The 20268-nt window shown below is 35.5% G+C and overlaps 1 protein-coding gene across 1 annotated transcript; it reads right to left on the reverse strand.

Annotated features, from left to right (window-relative positions):
• Window positions 1-10996: 10996 nt before the first annotated feature.
• LOC111044687 (egl nine homolog 1) lies at window positions 10997-19626 on the reverse strand. Its single transcript, XM_039426634.1, has 3 exons — window positions 18500-19626; window positions 15033-15152; window positions 10997-11207 (listed from the first exon to the last, which is right to left on the reverse strand). The coding sequence occupies exons 1-3, from the start codon at window positions 19340-19342 to the stop codon at window positions 11064-11066; spliced, it is 1107 nt and encodes a 368-aa protein (XP_039282568.1). The 5' UTR covers window positions 19343-19626; the 3' UTR covers window positions 10997-11063.
• Between the last annotated feature and the right edge of the window lie 642 nt (window positions 19627-20268).

The raw sequence follows: 20268 nt of genomic DNA on the forward strand, positions 1-20268 counted from the left end.
GAATCGCGAATCAGCTATAGCTGAAAACAGCTGGCCAAGCTTAATTAAATTTTAAAACAAATGATCAAAATGTGGTTTGGATTTATATCTCTAATTTATTGTATCAAACATGATTAAACAGTATTTATAATAGGATTAATTTCATAAAACAATAAAAAATCTTACTACTGTCTCGTTTTTACTATACACATTAAAAATTGCTCGAATTTAATGTGGCAAAGTCTAGTTCCTCGATAACTGGTTCAAGTGTGACTGCAGACAAGCACAGCAAGAAACACCGGTTCCTTCTTGTTGAATTAGCTCAAATTAACTACATAAAACATAATAGAATATTATGCGGCCAACGATTGAGGAAAAATACCATTGGCTCTTAAAGGAGTGTTCCCACAATTGCAGCCAGCCAATATGTGATCACTTTCAGAAGCATTAATGTTATCCTTTCTCGGTCGTCGGCCGCAGTTGCATAAAGGGACTTTATGTCGGTCGGGCTCCGACCGAGTGGGAAGACTGCAAATAGCCGTCCTTCTATTTATAATAACGGTTTATGCCTACCGCTGCAAAGATCTACAGATATTTTCTGCCCATATGATGCTACTGTGTCTACAGAAATTTGGTCAGAACAAGATGGTTCAGTTTTTCCAAAAACCAAAAGAAAAAACCCAAGAGGTACAAGTAGCTCTCATTCTTATCCAAGAGATAAATCATGGTTTACTAAAGATCTAGCTGAACAAAAAAACTTGGTGACTCTACTACACCATTGTTACAAGTCAGCAGTGATCCCTGAGGAGAAAGTGGAAAAGTACATTATGGACAATATTTGAGACAAAACAAACTGTACAGGCAAATGGTGAGACAAGCAAAAAGAGTGTATACCTAATACATGCACCATTGAAAATGGGAGGTCATTAACAGGCATCGTCCAAAAAAGCCAAGAGTGAGATCTAATATTAGTCCAGACATTTTCAATAACTTTTTTGTGAGTTCTGTCAAGGAAGTATTGACTAATACTGTATGGCTGTGGCAGGGACTGACCCAGTGGAGAATGTTACTAACACGGTGCACAGGATGGATGTATGGGAGGAAATAGCCACAGATAGAGTCAAATGTATTGTCAGGGGCCTGAAAATCTCAAAAACTCAGGACATATTATTGGCCTATCAACATTTCTATTGAAATACACCATTGATCCCATCGCAGAGCAAATGACTACAGCAGTCAATCATTGCTTCAGTTTGGGAGTTTTCCCTGACACATTGAAACTAGCAAGGACTCTTGCCAATTCATAAAAAGGGAAATACAGAACTTCCATCAAACTTCAGACCTATTTCCATAGTACCTACATTGTCCAAAGTTATTGAAACCTAGATGAAGCGGCAAATCACAAACTTCTTTGTAAGAAACAACCTCCTCAACCAGGCCCAACATGGTTTTAGAAGTGGTCGTACAACTGCTAGTGCACTTATGGCCCTGTTTTTCATCCTGCTTATGAATGACTTTCCAAACAACGAGAGCTCTATACTCTTTGCAGATGATACCACATTGATAGCTAGAGGTAAAACTGTGGAAGAAGCGACGGAAAGATCAGTTCTCCAATTAAATGTCGCCAGGACCTGGTTTGCAGCAAACAAGCTGATGCTAAATGACAATAGAACAAACTTTCTGGTCTCTTCCCTGAGGAACAGTGGAAGCAGAGCCTGTAAAGTTCCTGGGCTTCTGAATAGACAGCAGGTTACGATGGAGCTACCATGGGAATGATATAATTTTTATATATAACAGCTCGATGATAAGTAAATAACAATTAACACCGACTAACAAGTCAGCAACGAAAGTGCTAAATTCAAGTGGAAGGGCAGTTTTGTATGTAATGTATATTTTGAAATAATATTTTTTACAAAAAATCAACATGAGAATAACTATCCTATGAAATATCATTAAAACATTATTTAAAAATCGCTGCTGGGTATTTTATCAAAAATGTAGCTGTAACAGAATTTTTGAACATAATAGAAGACTAATGTATTGCATAATGTTGGTTCACTTCAAAAATGCTATCTGGAATTTCACCCCATTCACTAGCTTTTCAACTGTCACCATATAATTTAGCTGAAGTCAGATTGATGTTTGAATTTTATTCAACACTGTACTCATTATTTCAATTTATTCTTGAATAATTGTGCATGGAAAATAATAGACTGGAGTCGGTGATGCTCAAATTTATCATGTTTGTTTCTGATTCGATTCTGTTTGGTTTGGTTTACACTTGCTTAAGCTGGTGTGAACAAGAGAAGACTTTCACCGAAACCAATAAGATACTTGCAGTAATAGGCGTGTGTATATGATAATCAAAACAACTTAAATTACATTAAAACCAACAGAGAACGTAAAATGCCCAAAAATATCATTGAGAACTAATATCAAACTTGTGATTACTAATACCAGTTACAAGTCATACAAAAATGTATTATGATTAATATATGCATACAATAATATACCATATAATAATGTTCTTCAACATTCAAATTCTACATGTCGAAATACAAATGGGTTTTATTTTGATTAATAGCAACATCTTGCTAAGGAGTTTATTTTACATAGTTCTGAGCTTGATAGTGATGGGTTGAGTAGACCGTAGTTCTCAACTTACAAGTTTTGTGTCAAGGGTGTGTTCTACATTCAATTCTATTACACTTCCTTGTCATTACAATGCTTTCAACTACAATGATTACAATTGAAAATGGCTGGGAGATGATTCAGGATGGATAAAAGATTGTGATGGATTGGGTAATTCATTTGATTGGGACATGTTTTGAAGATCTGAATTCGAATGAAGTTGAGTGAAGGGCGATCAGAAAGGAGGAGGAGTGCAAGCAGAGGTAAGAAGGGGATTTAAATGTCTGCTTAGAATATATTCAATTGCCGCAGCATTCACCAGTTTCACAGTCTGAGCTCAACTCACAAATATATCACAGTTCACTAGAGATAACTATCGTAACATATCCTCTTCATTTCTTAGGTATCAGCACCACCAAACAGACCAGTCTAAATGAATGCACTCTTTGCCTAGCATGAACATCATCACGGTCACACAATGTGACAGAGGTCTGCAAGAGATTGTCCAGGGTGATATATACCTGCTTAGGAAGCTGAGACATATTGTCTGCAGAGACTACCTGTTATCAGCTTACCATTCCCTGTTTCACAGTCACATTGGATATGAACTACTGCTGTGGGGACACGCACCTTCTTGTCACGATGTGCTACTACTACAAAAGAAGGCAACCAGAATCATCTCTTTTGCAGGACAAAGAGATCATTGAAGGCCACTTTTCAAGGAACTGAAAATTCTCACCATATACAGTCAGTATGTCCTGTCCTCCTTGATCTATATCAGGGACAATCAGCAAGTTGGTGAGAAGAAACGAAATTCACAGCCACAACACTCGCCATGCTACCAATCTGGAAGTTCCTCGCAGCCGGTTGGCCAGCACGCAGAGAAGTTCTCCATCAGCTGCACTAAGATTTTACAACAGACTGAAGTAAGAAATGAACCTCGCACAAGATTCTGCTCTCTCATCAGACAGGCATTAATAAACAAACCAATTTATTCATTGACTGAGGAGCCACTATTTTAAAACCTTTGACACAGTCTGTCTGGTACCTCCAGTCAAGGACGAAGACATCAAGTAAGTATAAATTGATCTCTAATTTTTCGATGCAGGGACGGGCGGAAATTGAAATAAGCCAACTGCGCAAGCCTGATTGTATTCCTAGTTATAAAATACGGCCTGCTAGGCGGGTTGACTCAAATAGCTGGCAGCAGCTCAGCTGGTTGACTAAATGTTATTGCTATGCATATTAGCGTCTTGATGCTGAGGAAGAGTAATCGGTCCAGGGATCAACTCGTGAGACCGTGACTACATAGAATCTCAGCTCATTGCTAGCAATCAGACTAAATTACCTTCCTCTTCACCAATAACGGCAAGGCCGGTTGCGTAATTTGAAGTATTTCAGTTATTATTAATTTCAAGAATATTATTCAACTCAATATGTATACATATTCGTAGTTATATAGTGTAATTTTCATAGATGGGCAATCAATTACATTCAAAATAATTTTTGTGAATAATTTTGGGAGCCAACTAAATGAAAAACATGAATAAAGAATAGAACATTTATAATTTCTTCTCGATTTACATAAAATAATACTAGATTAGGAATTTACACAATTATTCAATAATAACAAATATTATATTAACATGATTCTTATTTACATAATATATAATGCAAAGAACAGATCAAGACAACATTCAATCATAAATAATTGATTGAAATATATAGAAATTATTGCGATTCATTGAAACCACAGCTCATTTATTTTATCGTCGCTTTTACCACTCACACACGCTCACATCCTCTCTCTCACACACACACTCTTTCTCTCACTTCCGTTTACAATCCATTTTCACTCGATTGGATGTTCATTTTTCCTGTAACAAAAGAAAATAATTCAATTTACTGTAAGATTTATGTGTTCAACATCTTTGTGGGTACTTCATATTATGCATATTATTGTTTTATTTTAGGAATGCATTCAGGTAAATAGATAATTATGCAATAGTTATTTGTACATTCAAGGAAAAAATAGAATTTTCTCCCTGAGAAAGAAAATGTTAATTTTAAATATTGAGAAAATTTACTTTTCATGTTCCCCGGCTTTTTCGTTCCCAAGCAAGTTCAAACATTACCAAGTAGTAATGTATCTAGTAGGTTCGTACCTTTGACCATCTATCGATACAGACATGACATGAGACTATCCAATAAAGTAAACATGAATGGATGTATTACGTCAGAAGAGACATCATAAATATATAAATATTCAACTGTCACCAACATAAATGAGCAATAGACAACGTCAAAAACGTAGTTACAGTCACAAGACAGACTTGCATATTACACGTCATGCTAGATGATCGCTTCTCAACCATAATATTTTGAGCTGTTGTATTATTCTAATTAGAAAACTTTAATTCCTTCAAGAATTATTTCAAGATATTTATTATTTAATAAAATCATAAGGCTCGTAGCATGTTTACAACGTTGTCTATACATTTTCACAAAATTCAACATTTTTGTTCAGTCACTAGGCTCTGACATCAGAGAAGTATGATGTTTGCTTCAACCTACAATTTAAGAAGGTTTAAAGGAGGCATGAACATGTCTATAGTACAGAAAATATAGATAGTCGAAGTTTCCTATCTATCTCCAATACAGGCGCTTAGGTCCCAACTATATGGCATAAGGGCGTCTGACAAGCTGAATTTATTTCGCATGCGTCTTCAGAATTCATGGCCTCTAATGGGGAGCATCTATTTCGCTCGTATGGTTTACCTCATAAGAGACAATAGCACAGGGACTACCTTATTATTTTATTTACCAATGTTATTAAATTAGTGTTACTGTATCGTAAATAATGGAATAAATACAATCGGCTAACAAGCTGAACAAATTCAGTACGTTGTCGACGTGCGACTCAGACGACCGTAGAGTAAAGGACTTGGAGTTGCTTCTCATATTGTTTAAATTCAGTTGATTTTAGTCTCACTTTAGTCTCTTATTTTAGTAGCAAGGTGACTACTTTGCTCTTTTACTACTTTACAGCGAATCAAGCAACTTGAAGGGTATTCACGATATTGGATTTAAGCTAGGTTTACACCAAAGTTATTAACAAAATGTTAATAACTTAATCCTTATAGATTCTATTAGATTGAACGGAACTTGACAAGAACATATGTTCAACACGTGAATGATAAGTTAGGTTCAATCTGATAAAATCTATAAGGAATAAGTAATAAACATTTTGTTCATAACTTTAGTGTAAACCCAGCTCAAGACAAGCTAATTGCTAACTTCTGCTATTTGATGATTCAATGTTATAGTTGTACATTACAAAAAATCTGGTGTGGTACACTCACACAACTTTCCTTGCTCATTAAACTGTGAGCCTCATTCTTAAACGAGAGGAATAACACAATGACGATTGGCGGCAACATATTTGAAACTACGATCAGACTACTGTATATGTGTATATATAATTGTTTTCAGAATACTTTTTCCTTTGTCGTCAAAACAGCTGTTTTACAGATGAAAATAATATCTCGACTATGTGTTCTTTTTATAAACTGCTCTACCTACCTACCTCATGCACGAGGAGTTTACAAAGTCCATTTCTCAAGGATGGGGTGGACCCCATTAGTTTCCAAGGAAAAAGACTCATCCCAGTTGATAGAGCTGATAAATAACTATGCATGCTGGGTATGAATTTGAAATAAATCAGTCAAGTCATTTTTGAGAAAATCGTGAAAAACATGGTTTTTTAGTAATCATCCGCCATTTTTCTCAATAATATTACGGAGCTCCTGAAATTTTCCCAGAAATGAGACTCATGCCAGTTGATAAGGCTTATAGATAGCTATCTATGATATAAATTTGAAGAAAATCGTTGGAGCCGTTTTCGAGAAAACCGTGAAAAACATGGTTTTTTAGTCATTATCCGCCATTTTTCTCAAGAATATTACGGAGCTCATGGAATTTTCCCAGAAATGAGACTCATTCCAGTTGATAGTGCTTATGAATCTATCTATTCATGGTATGAATTTGAAGAAAATCGTTAGAGCCGTTTTCGAGAAAACGGTGAAAAACATGGATTTTTAGTCATTATCCGCCATTTTTCTCAAGAATATTACGGAGCTCCTGAAATTTTCCCAGAAATGAGACTCATGCCAGTTGATAGGGCTTATAAATAGCTATCCATGGTATAGATTTGAAGAAAATCGTTAGAGCCGTTTTCGAGAAAACCGTGAAAAACATGGATTTTTAGTCATTATCCGCCATTTTTCTCAAGAATATTACGGAGCTCATGGAATTTTCCCAGAAATGAGACTCATGCCAGTTGATAGTGCTTATGAATATCTATTCATGGTATGAATTTGAAGAAAATCGTTAGAGCCGTTTTCGAGAAAACGGTGAAAAACATGGATTTTTAGTCATTATCCGCCATTTTTCTCAAGAATATTACGGAGCTCCTGAAATTTTCCCAGAAATGAGACTCATGCCAGTTGATAGGCTTATAAATAGCTATCCATGGTATAGATTTGAAGAAAATCGTTAGAGCCGTTTTCGAGAAAACCGTGAAAAACATGGATTTTTAGTCATTATCCGCCATTTTTCTCAAGAATATTACGGCGCTCCTGAAATTTCCCCAGAAATGAGACTCATGTCAGTTGATAGGGCTTATAAATAGCTATCCATGGTATAAATTTGAAGAAAATCGTTAGAGCCGTTTTCGAGAAAAACGTGAAAAACATGGTTTTTTAGTAATTATCCGCCATTTTTTTCCGCCATCTTGAATAGGATTTTATTGAATTTCTTATTGTCAGATCCTCATGGTATAAGGACCTTAAGTTTAAAATTTCAAGTCAATCGGTTAATTAGGAATGGAGTTATCGTGTTCACAGACATACACACACACACACACACATACACACACACACATACATACACACAGACCAACACCCAAAAATCATTTTTTGGACTCAGGGGACCTTGAAACGTATAGAAAACATGAAATTAGGGTACCTTAATTTTTTTTGGAAAGCAATACTTTCCTTACCTATGGTAATAGGGCAAGGAAGTAATATATTTGAACACATTTAAAAAAATCTGGTGTGGCGCACTCACACAACTTTCCTTGCTCATATTTGAAACTGCGATCAGACTTCTGTATATGTGTATATAAAATCGTTTTCAAAGTACTTTTTCTTTGTCAGAATAATTGTGAAATTCGATGATTTTTTTAGTCGTCATTTCTTCAAAGTCGTCAAAACAGCTGTTCTACAGATGAAATATCTCGACTATGTGTTCTTTTTATGAGCTGCGCTACCTACCTACCTCATGCACGAGAAGGAGGTTACTAAGTCCATTTCCCAAGGATGGGGTGGACCCCCATTGGTTTCCCAGAAAGGAGACTCATGCCAGTTGATAGAGCTGATAAATAACTATACAGGGTATGAATTTGAAAAAAATCGGTCAAGTTATTTTTGAGAAAATCGTGAAAAACATGGTTTTTAGTCATTATCCGCCATTTTTCTCAAGAATATTACGGAGCTCCTGGAATTTTCCCAGAAATGAGACTCATGCCAGTTGATAAGGCTTATAGATAGCTATCTATGATATAAATTTGAAGAAAATCGTTAGAGCCGTTTTCGAGAAAACCGTGAAAAACATGGTTTTTAGTCATTATCCGCCATTTTTCTCAAGAATATTACGGAGCTCATGGAATTTTCCCAGAAATGAGACTCATGCCAGTTGATAGTGCTTATGAATCTATCTATTCATGGTATGAATTTGAAGAAAATCGTTAGAGCCGTTTTCGAGAAAACGGTGAAAAACATGGATTTTTAGTCATTATCCGCCATTTTATAATAATAATAATAATTTTTATAATAATAATAATTTTATTTCTCAATAAGCATTCATTACAAACACAACATTACTACAAGAAATAATTATTCTATGAGAAGACACTCCGAGAAAAATTCTATTTGGGAGTTGCCATCAAAGTCCCTTTATATTAAATTGTATGAATCAATAATAAATGGGGACCGGTTTTACTCAGTGGTCGTGCTGATAAGCTATCGCTTAGATAAGTTAAGAATCATGAGCCTGATACTCCCGTTGGAAGGGTGACCGCTTGAGCTAAGCCCTCTGAATATGATTTATATGTTGTAAAATCGCTTCCCGGTGGTTCGGAACACACCTAAAACTGTAGGTCCATTCATATTTCATTATCATCCGCCTCATCACACAAGTACAAGCCCAGAGCTCATGTGGGTATCACCCTCAGCAAAAAAGTGAAAAAATAATAATACACCACAAGTGTATCTGCAACAATAGCTTAATATAAACATAGCCATCTCTAATACAAGACCCTGGCCTACGATATTGCAACCTCGCAGTATAGGCATAGAATCTAATCAAAGCCACCTCTAATACAGAGGTGACTATGATCATAGAGAAACAATGATCTAGTACATGATTGGTGAAAAAGAACAGCTAGTATTTTTTTAAATCTTTTTCACCAATCATGTTTAGATTCCAGGCGTACACTGCGACGTTGCAATATTGTAGGCGAGGGCCTTGTATTAGAGGTGGCTATGATATTAATAGCTGAGTTAATCAATACAAAATACCAATAAACAATAAGCTAAGAAATAACAATAGAATCAATTCATAAACAGTAGGCACAGTGTTGCCGACCGTTGTACAGCGCTACCCATAGTTTAGCTACTGTCGTCCTAAACCAAGGCTGAACTTTGTTTCTGCAATCCGAATCGTGTTGTCTCAAAACTTTCTACTTGAGCGAGAACGCTAAGGCTAGGCGCACACCAGTTAGTCAAGACAAAACATGATCAGACACGTTTAGTCACAATACTTCACATTGTTGCTTATGACGCAACTCACACTGATTAACGTGTCTGATCATGTCTTATCTTGACTAACTGGTGTGCGCCTAGCTTAAGGGTAGCCATACACCAATTAGTCAAGACAAGACTAGTCACGATTAGTCACAATACTTCACATAGTTGCTTATGAAGATATTTCTAATTGCAATGACTAATCGGTGTGAGTTGCTTCATAAGCAACAATGTGAAGTATTATGACTGATCATGTCTTGTCTTGACTAACCAACTGGTGTGCGCCTAGCCCAAGTCAACGATCATAGACTCCGTTTCCGAGGTTTTGTTTCCAGTGTATCGATCTAAAGCAGCATTATTCCACATATCAGCGTCACTGAAAGTGACTGGTACAGTGAGAATATTATTCACATAGGTTCTAATGGGTCTATTCATACTCGCTCGTACTGAGTGAGAATACTGAGCAGTCCAACCAAAATATATTTCCACTGTATCGATCACTTCCCCCGATTCTGATATCTGGGAATCCAGGTTGAGGTAGAATGGGAACGCGCCAACTAGTCTCCCCGACAGTAAAGCTCCTTTTGAAACCACTTTTGAGGGGATTTACTGACGCCGTCAACTGAACTCCTCAGAGAGGAGCTTTACTGACGGGGAGCTTGGTTGTCGTCAGCGTCCGAGGAGCTTAGTTGTCGTCTACGTTCCCGACAACTAGTTCCCTCTGAACCAGTAGGGGATTTACTGTCGGGGAGACTAGTTGACGCTAGCGTGCAAGGAGTTTGGTTGTCCTCAACGAACCCGACAACCAAGCTCCTCACACGCTCTGAGTGCCGGAGTTTTCGCGAGTAAACTGACATAAATATTTTATGCACTTACTCTATGGATTTCCTTAAATCGCGCCTGGTTTTCCCAGTCATTCATAGTTTTTTTAAGAGTTATATCACATTTTCCAAGAACCAATAGTTCAAACTTCATAATGAGGTTCAGGTTAGGTATTGCTTCATATTTTTATGTTCTTATACGAGAGCCACATTTCAAAACAATAAGCGAGTGAAGCAAGTTCAAAATACCCTTTTGAGTGATATAATGTACAAGTTGAATTCGGAAAGAGAAATAGTTTATTTTTAATTTTTTATGTTTGGAGTGATAGAAGTGACAACATCAACGAGCTTTTCTTCTAATAATCGAATTCATAGAATGTGTGAAACAGTGTCTGTGATTGTACTACTTCCTCGTCAGCTTCAAGCTGCTTCAATGTTCAATAGGGGATCAGTTGTCGGTGAGCTTAGTTCTAGTAGGGGATTTACTGTCGGGGAGACTAGTTGACGGCAATGGTATATTTTGCCAGGGGATTTACTGACGCCTATGATCAAAATAGCGAGGAGACTAGTTGTCGGGGGGATAGGTTGGCGGCGACCCGGTGGAATTCTATTTGAATTGTCAGCATACTAGCATGCTTCCTATTTATCCCACACAATGCTGACAGTTGAAAGTAAATCTTACTTTATATAAAAGCTGGAGACGGCTGTGCTGAGGCTGCACAGTCCTGTATGAGAAAAAAAATTCGACATGAATGCAATATGACAGTGTTTACCTGGTTCGGAAGGCAGCTTGCACCTCGTGTGGATTTCTCCTGTCGGACCAGAAGAACAGGATGCGGTCGAAGAGCGGCTGAATGTCGGCCACCTGGTCTTTCCAACCGTCAGGAAATATCCGCAAAAGGCCGCCATCTTCCTGTTACAACAACAAAATTGGAAGAGTAAAATTACAGTCGACTATAATGGCGTGATTCACGTTATAAAGTCAGCATCTGATTAACATTGGTTTGCTACGGCTGTCTGTGATTAGACAAAGCAGATAAAGTGAGGTCCACGTTATAATGGCAGTGTTTGATTAGCAATTGTATTGCTTTCCTTGTCTATCATTCAACAGAGCGGATAGCGCTATCTCTTTCTCGCTTTACAGTACTCTCTTTTCAGATTGTTTTACAACAATGTAGAAATATAATTAATTGACAAAATATTTAATCTTGATTATGAAATCATTGAAATAGTTATTTGTGCAACTAGTGCGCAAAGTGACAGTTTGCTGCACCGAAAGAAACGTTTACGCCCGAGCCGTAGGCGAAACTTTGCACACGTATTTCACATTAAGTTTTTAATACAGTTACCATTTCAGTTCAGTTCAGTTCAGTTTCAGTTCTTCGCCACAGTCAATTGACCGGGGAATTGTCAAGATTCAACAGATTGAATATGAGAAGTGGGTAATTATGGGTAAAATTGCCTGGAATCCATCAAATGTTTTTCTGTGTAATTTAATTATTGATAAAAACCTTAATTTATTGTCAAATTGAATAAAAATGTTGTCCTTGGTTATAATATATAATGTCATAATTTGCTCGTTGTGCTTCGTTGCACGTCTGCTCACTATAGCAGCCACAGCAGTCACTGTTACCAACTTCATTTTGATTTTGCTGCACTGGTGATCCATATAACTTACTAACTATTTTGCGTTGCCATGTTGCAAATCTGGAGTGCAGAAAAATTTTTCCCGCACTAGAGCGGAAAAGTGATTCTTTGCGTTCTGTAATCAGTGCAGCAATGGCCACTTTTCAACGTAACTGTAGGAAAATTATAATTTCTTGATTGATAAAATATAATTGATTATTTTAAACGAGAATGAACAGTTAATATTACATAAATAAACCGGTATCAGTTACCCTCCATAGAAGGCATTGACAAGACACGAGGATCGGCAACGTTGTTCTTCTTTCTTTCTCCACTGCCGTTTCAATGTGGACCTCACTATAGTACAATCCTTTTCCAACCCCGCATCGTTGCTAAATCGTTTATAGGCTATGAAAAATACTGTAATGTAGCCGATTATTTGACATGAATTTTTACAATCCGAGAGCATCCATTGTTTAAAAATTAAAAGTGTCGATGACGGTGAAAATTCATGACAAGTAAAATTGGACTGAAAATGTATGCCTCTTGGCAGTCGGTTACGAGGACGGGACCTGAAACTATCTACAGCAGATAATCGGGCTCGGCTCTACCCCTCTGTTCCGAGACACCATTTTTCTGGTTCAGTAAGTTACTTATATCATCAATTTTATTGATATATATTATTCATAGGTTTTTTTATTGAAGGTAAATCCTGTAATTATTATTCTATTGTTTATTTAAAAGGTATTATTAATATTTTATTTTAGTTTCCACTTTAACTTTGAGTTTTCAATTAAATTAAATCGATTATTTAGTTCTCCAATATATTATCTGTTTTATATTATCTTCAATATAATTATTATCTATTATTCTTTTAAATTATAGTTCCTTTACTCATGAGTTATAGAGTTAGATCAATTTAACCTCTCGCAAGCCAAGCGATTTCCCCATTATAAATTGTTATTATAATACCAGCTCATTACCATATTGTCTAGCTAATTTTATCAAGTCAACTTTGAATTAGTTGATCATTCTTACAACCCTAAATTACCAGCTCAATACCATACCTAATATACCCCAATTACCAATAATAATTACCCCATTACAATACAAACAGGATACTTATTCGCAATCTCAATTATGAAAATTAATTATTGAATCATAAAACGATATATTTTCTTGGTGAATGCAATATTATTACAAGTATAATTGTTCATTATTAACAAGAATAAACTAGGGATTACTTGATCTACTATACTATACTAGTTCTACTACTTTATTCTTTATTCTTTATTGATTGATATAATAAGTATACATCATAAAAATGATAGGGAGAGGAAAAATAAGGTAACCTTGTGCTATTCCTCTCCCCAATTTAGATATGGTTACACATTGTCCGAAATAGGTTAAGTCTTGTAGCTCTTCACTTCACAAAATTTTCAGACCACTAATATGTTCACAAAGTAAATTTTCAAATTTAGATGCTTCAAAACAAAAAATAGAACAGATATTTCACATTATTATCACTTGAATAGAGAAGATTAATATATTAAAGAGATAATTTTGAAAAAGAACAGAAAAACAAACTTAATTCTAGAAGCACAGCTGTAGAAGCATAGCTGGTTGTACTACTTGACAGCTATCTAATATAGAAGGCGGTGGAGAAAGAAAATGAGCAACTATGCCGTCCTATGATTTTCACTGATTTCATAACATGATCTCACAATAGTTGAATAGGAGAGAAAATCAAGATCAACACATTTTTCAATAAAATCAAGTTCAACATTCTCTCTCTTCCATCTACAACTCAATAGTGCAGTATATCTATCTCTCTTTTTCTCCACCTATAACTCAATGGTGCAGTATATCTATCTCCCTTTTTCTCCACCTATAACTCACTGGTGCAGTATGTCTATCTCTCTTTTTCTTCCAAGTTTTCAAATAAAATTTTCCTAATTTTTTTCATTGACAGTTCATTACGATTCGATATTAGAAAATCCAACCCGCACACGAGATGTTTCTTCACACATAATTTGATTTTGTAATTGATTCAATTTTTGTACTTATGCTGAAAAAATATGAAGTTTTTAATTTGTGACACAGACAAAGATGAACTATAGACACTTCACTCTTCACGTATTATAATTGAAGGGCAAGCTTTTTCTCAAACAATAGGACAACATAATGTTACATGAATCCGGAACATATGAATTCATATGGATTAATAATAGACTAATAAATATTAGCAAAATGAGAATACCATTATTTCTTATGATAGTATCCACACATTTGGAATCTGTCAAGGTGTGAAAACTCCCAAAAGAGGCAATGGTATAAATAAAAATGGAAATCTAAGTACCCTTTCTAAAAACTATTTAGTCACAACATGTTTCGGTTATAATGATACCATAATCAAGACTTGATAACTGAATTTTTAGAAAGGGTTCCCTATAGTGAGGTCCACGTTATAATGGCAGTTTTTGATTAGCAAATGTATTGCTATCCTTGTCTATTATTCAACAAAGCGGATAGCGCTATCTCTTTCTCGCTTTGCTCTGTTGCCAGAACGTCTTTTAACAATGTAGAGTAATTAATAATAAATTAACAAAATATTTCATTTTAATCATGAAAATTCATTATGAAATTATTGAAAAATATAATTTCTTACTTGATAAAATGTAATTGATTTATTTAAAATGAGAATGATCAGTTAATATTAAATCAATAAGCCTGTATCAGCTACCGTCTATAGAAGGAATTGACAAGACAGAGGATCGGCAACGTTGTTCTGCTATCTTTCTCCACTGCCATTATAACGTGGACCTCACTATAAATTTATATTCAAAAGTAACCCTAAAGAAAAAATACAATTTGAGGCAATGGTATTATTATTCTTCTGTTCAGCATCAGCAGAGCAGAAATTCATTGGAGAGAAAAAGCTTAGATTCTGGATCAAATTTTCTCTTGCTTGGTTCCACTTTGAACAATATAATCCGACAATACTAAACTTTGGAAATATTATTCATTTCATTATTTTGATGCAACTTTACCCAGTATTATCCAATAGATAGTACTGAGCTTTTGGAATATATGCTTTCATTATTTGTCTTACCTCGACATCCCAGTCTCTGTTTAGGTAATAGATGGCTGTAATGCAGCGGCCATCTTTGTTTGGATTGTCCACGTGTTTCACATAATGTGAGCCATCGCCAGGGTAACATGCCACCATTGCCTGAAACACAATTTTTATTTTTAAAATTGGAGATAAAGTGTGATAAACGGATGAAAATATATTACAATTCATGAGGTTGAAATTGTGTCATAGTTTCACTGATAAAGTGAAGATAAAGCAAGGAATTAGAACAATTTGTAAAGGTATTGAGCACAAGTGATACAGTAAAAATTGCAATAGGGAAGGAAGCAGAAAAAATTATTGTAGTAGAATATATGTAACTTATAGCATAGAGAAACAATAACGTAAGTAAATATCCCATGGTAAAGGGCGTTTATGTCGTAAGTTTTACTGTTATCTCAAGCCGATTACTGTCGATTTTTACTGTTTTAACCGGGTAAGAGTGTATGAACGGCACAATATGAGAGACTACCAGCGTCATAAAGCTTCACGGGAAAGAACTACGTGGACTATTGGCTTGAGATAACAGTAAAAGTTGCGACATAAACGCCCTATACCATGGGATATCTACTACTACTATTGTTTCTCTATACTTATAGTGAGGTCCACGTTATAATGGCAGTGGAGAAAGATAGGAGAAAAACGTTGCCGATCCTCTCTCTTGTCAATGCAATCTATAGACGGTAGCTGATACAAGTTTATTGATGTAATATTAACGGTTCATTCTCGTTTAAAATAATCAATTATATTTCATTAAGCAAGAAATTATATTTTTCAATAATTTCATAATGAATTTTCATGATTAAAATGAATTATTTTGTTAATTTATTATTAATTCTACATTGTTAAAAGACGTTCTGGCAACAGAGCAAAGCGAGAAAGAGAGATCACTATCCGCTTTGTTGAATGATAGACAAGGATAGCAATACCATTGCTAATCAAACACTGCCATTATAACGTGGATCACACTATAGATATAGACAGTATTTGAAGTGGAAAAGGAAATTCGTCAGAGACTACAGACAAAAAAAAACAAACAAATAATATTATCAATATTATACTGATAACTGTGAATCACAGGATCTAAGTTTCGTTACAAAGAGAGTATTAGGCGCAGATAGACAAGGATAGCAATAGTATTGCTAATCAAACACTGCCATATAAGAACGTGGACTCACTATAGATATAGACAGTAGTTGAAGTGGATAGCTTATTAGAAAAGGAAATTCGACAGAGATTACAGATAAAAACAAACAAATAATATCATCAATTATACTGAGAACTGTGAATCACATTATCTTAGTTTCATTACAAAGAGAGTATTCGGCGCATGTATCTTGACTCTCCATCGATAGCTTATCAACGCGACCACGGACCCAATCTCTACACCAGAGCGGAGAAGTTACTATCAGTCTCTGATATGATTATTGAGTTGATATTTAATTTCTCAATGAGAATAACAACAATAATAAGAAAAAGCAAAAGAAAAGTTGACATCATCTAACAATAAAAACAAACTGAAGAGCTCAACTATTTAATATTATTGATATATTGCAGCTTTATCAATACAATAACTCATCAGTCAGTCACTGTTTACAACATTATGAAATCAGAGAATTTCATCTATCGCTTCAATGTTCCGTTGTTTCTTCCGCCAGTTTTGTCAATAAGGTTTTACTCAACAGAGGAGAATTTCTATTGGACTTTAAATGATTATCTAGATAATACTTCCGGCATGCAAACAAATTGGTCGTATCAGTAATGTAAACTTCCGTAATTTCTTGTAAACAAATTAAGACTAATGATCTAGTGCTTTCATTTTTTTGGAAAAATTTTAAAACTAATATTGTTATATTTAAAAACTAGGCTACTTCATGACAATGGGTTTTCTAATACAGGAGAAAGTTATTAAACTCTACAAACAAGATTATAGGTTTATTAAGCAGTATAAGACCACAATTACAGCAACTCTAAACATCTTTTTTCTGTTTTCTTTGTCTAGTTTTGTTTTGCTTTCTAATATCAAGTTCTCAATATTATTTATAAAACATTTTTGTCAAACTTTTGATGTAAATGAGGTTTGTTTTGGCGTTTAGCTGTAAACTTCTTCGAGTTGTATTTTTTCATGTAATGTATTTAATATCAATAAATAAATTATATGGGCATCTTAGACGCACTCTGAATTCACTTCGCGCGTCTTTAGAATGCATTATCTCATTTGGGAAGCGTTTATTCACTACCTCCGTAAACAAAGCCATAGTGCATGACAGGTGGTTGATGGTAACGTCAGCACAGGTAGGGCTACTATACCAATAAAAACACTAGCTGTTATAGATCAGCTGAAATCAACAAATTTTCATTGGTGTAGGAGCCCTACCTGTGCTGATGTCACCAGAATGCACTATGGCCTTGTTTACGGAGGTAGTGGTTTATTACGGTCGTATAGCTTATCCCATAAGAGAATTTACCTGAAGTTTAACCCATCCGAAACGGAGAAAAGAATCAGCGCGTCTAAGACGCCCTCAGGACTCTTAGTTGAGCCCTGAAAGCCGAGCCTTAAGAAGCCTTTTTAGATTCGGCAGGGCAGGAAGCTCTCCAATTGACTAATTATCAGCTGATTAGGTTGGGGCTAGCGAATCAGCTGATAATCGGAGAGAACCAAATCAGAGAGCTTCTTGCCCTGCCTAGTCTAAAAAACGCCGCTTGAAAAACGCTTCGTATGGCTTGGCCCTAAGGATCATACAGAATAGACGAGTGAGACGAGTGAGGCCAGGATAAACTTTGCGACAATACGAGCTGAATTTTCCTTCTCGTTTTTGCTTTGTATTATGATTTGACGGAATAAACACGACCGACTTTACGAGCTACTCGGCTTTCCAGCATTTAGCATATTTTCAATAGAAGGCCTTCTGTTCGACACAACTTCGAAACGTGTAGGTAGTATGAACAAAAGGGATTAGGTACTTTTGACCAATGAATAATAAAAGATAATCATCATATAAAATTAGGCACTTAATAAAAAATTTAAACGTTTCACTGACTGACACTCTGTTCCCCGTATGTTATAACCTAACCTTAAAATCATAGAATCGACAACTAGCTATACGCCAACATCAACATAAATACTATTTTTACTTTTTACTTACTCTACTTTTTACTTTATCTGTCTTCGCAGAAGTCCTGAGGCTGCAGGAGTCAACATGATTTATAAGGATTATCTCCTGTGTATTCAAGATTAAGAAACTTTGCGGCAAAAATGTTGAATTTTTGCCTAGTAGGGCCCATATTTGAGCAATAATAATGAATGAAATAAGCCTAACTAAAAACAGTAAACTAACCTCAATAATATGAAAGTTGAACATCAACAAAAAACTAACCTAAAATTAGACCAAAGTAAATTTATGTAAACAAAAGTAAGGTAATCTAACAAATGAATTGCAACCAACCTTAGTTCGTCCATTGATATTAAACTCGCCCATTTTCCCATTATCGGCTAGCCGATTGGCCTTCATCACAATTGCATCCAAAATACCAATCAGAATGCCAATGTTCTTGCAGGCCGCCTCTTTGCCGTCGACCCACATGATTTGATCGCCTCTAATCGTTTTCAAATCAGCATTCACCCTATTGCTAACTAATTGCCCGTCCCTAAACAGCCCTTTGCGATACATGTCCAACACTTCGTCTAACACGGCCGAACCTCTTTCGGCACCCAAGAACCCGTCCACGACACATACACCATATGTGTCCATATCTTTCACCACATGCTTGTACACCTTATCAATCGTGTTCTGCTGTACACTGTCATAACTATGTTGAAAAGGAACACCGTTGTCTAACCTAATTTCAGAGAAATCCTTCCACTCAGACTTTAGTAACGTGTCAGAATCTGTTGTTTTTGAGCTAGATGGCATTTCTCCAAAATCTAGCGATGGATTCAAGGTTTCAACACAAGCATTCTTGATGTCATTCTCAGAACTGCCTTCAAAAGTGATCGGACTAGTCGTTCGGTCTGGTTGGGACTTTTTGTTTGAACGTTTACTACCTGTTCCCTTAGATACATTCTGATTATCCGTTTTTAACGATGATTTTTGATTTGCAATATCTATACTGCCACCTTTACTATTTTCGTTAGGTTTATTCTTAGACAGTTTTCGACATAACCTTTTATGATTTTCCCAGTCCTGACACTGATGGTCCTTGGAACAATAATGGACACTTCGACATCTTGAACAGCGTAGGAGATTCTCACGTTTTCTACACCATTCACAAACTGCACTATTGTCCATTTTTACGCAAAAACATTAGCTATGCCATTTACTGAATTGCTTGCTAGCCTACAAGGAACTGCAAGGCCGCAGACATTAATCTACTCAACTCACAGCCAACCTAATTTTGTGAAAATGCAGGACGTATGCCACCAAATACTAAAATATTATGCAACACTTCTAGTATGTTCCAAATGTCACGTAGATTTCTATTATAGTTGCTATTAAAACCGTAAACATACTAATTGAAAACATCAAAGTACATCTTTGATTAGAAAAGATAACCTCAAAGTTTTGTCACCTCAAGAACAGGAAACGACCTTGTTATAAAATATAGTTGGAAAATAAATTTTATATGAAAATTTCAATAAAATATACATAGGGATTTAAAAATAACAACTTCTAATTGAAATATTTCAATTATTATAATTTATATATCAGCTCACAGTTTGAGAAATCGATAAACGATTCTAGCACCTGGCGGAGAAAGAAGAAACTAGACCGTACGTCATCTTAAGCCGGGAAATACAAATTGTTTTAGAAGTGAAGCAGTGACTTTCAGAGCGCCGTGATACAAAATCGAAAAAATTTCATTATAATTGACTTGTGATCTCTAACTTTGAAATATATATTATTGAGACAACAATAAAGGACCTTGGATGCTTAGAACCCTTCAAAACACCTATTTTTAAAACAAAATGTGTACGTTATCACATTGATGAATTTTCCCAGATTGGGTTCAGAACCTATTTAAATTTTTAGAATCAATTTCCAATTCTCAAGCTTTGTTTTGCATCCCAGTACTTATTATTCAAAGTATGTTCACAGATGAAATTTTATGCTGTTATGAAAAATTCAGAAAGTACTGTCTTCCCCCAATTTCTAATGCATGGTCATGAGAATTATAGTAGTTTAGAGGAATTGATAAGTTAACAAGATAGAGAGAT

The sequence above is a fragment of the Nilaparvata lugens genome, chromosome 4 (genome assembly GCF_014356525.2).
Source record: "Nilaparvata lugens isolate BPH chromosome 4, ASM1435652v1, whole genome shotgun sequence".
NCBI classification, from domain to species: domain Eukaryota; kingdom Metazoa; phylum Arthropoda; class Insecta; order Hemiptera; family Delphacidae; genus Nilaparvata; species Nilaparvata lugens.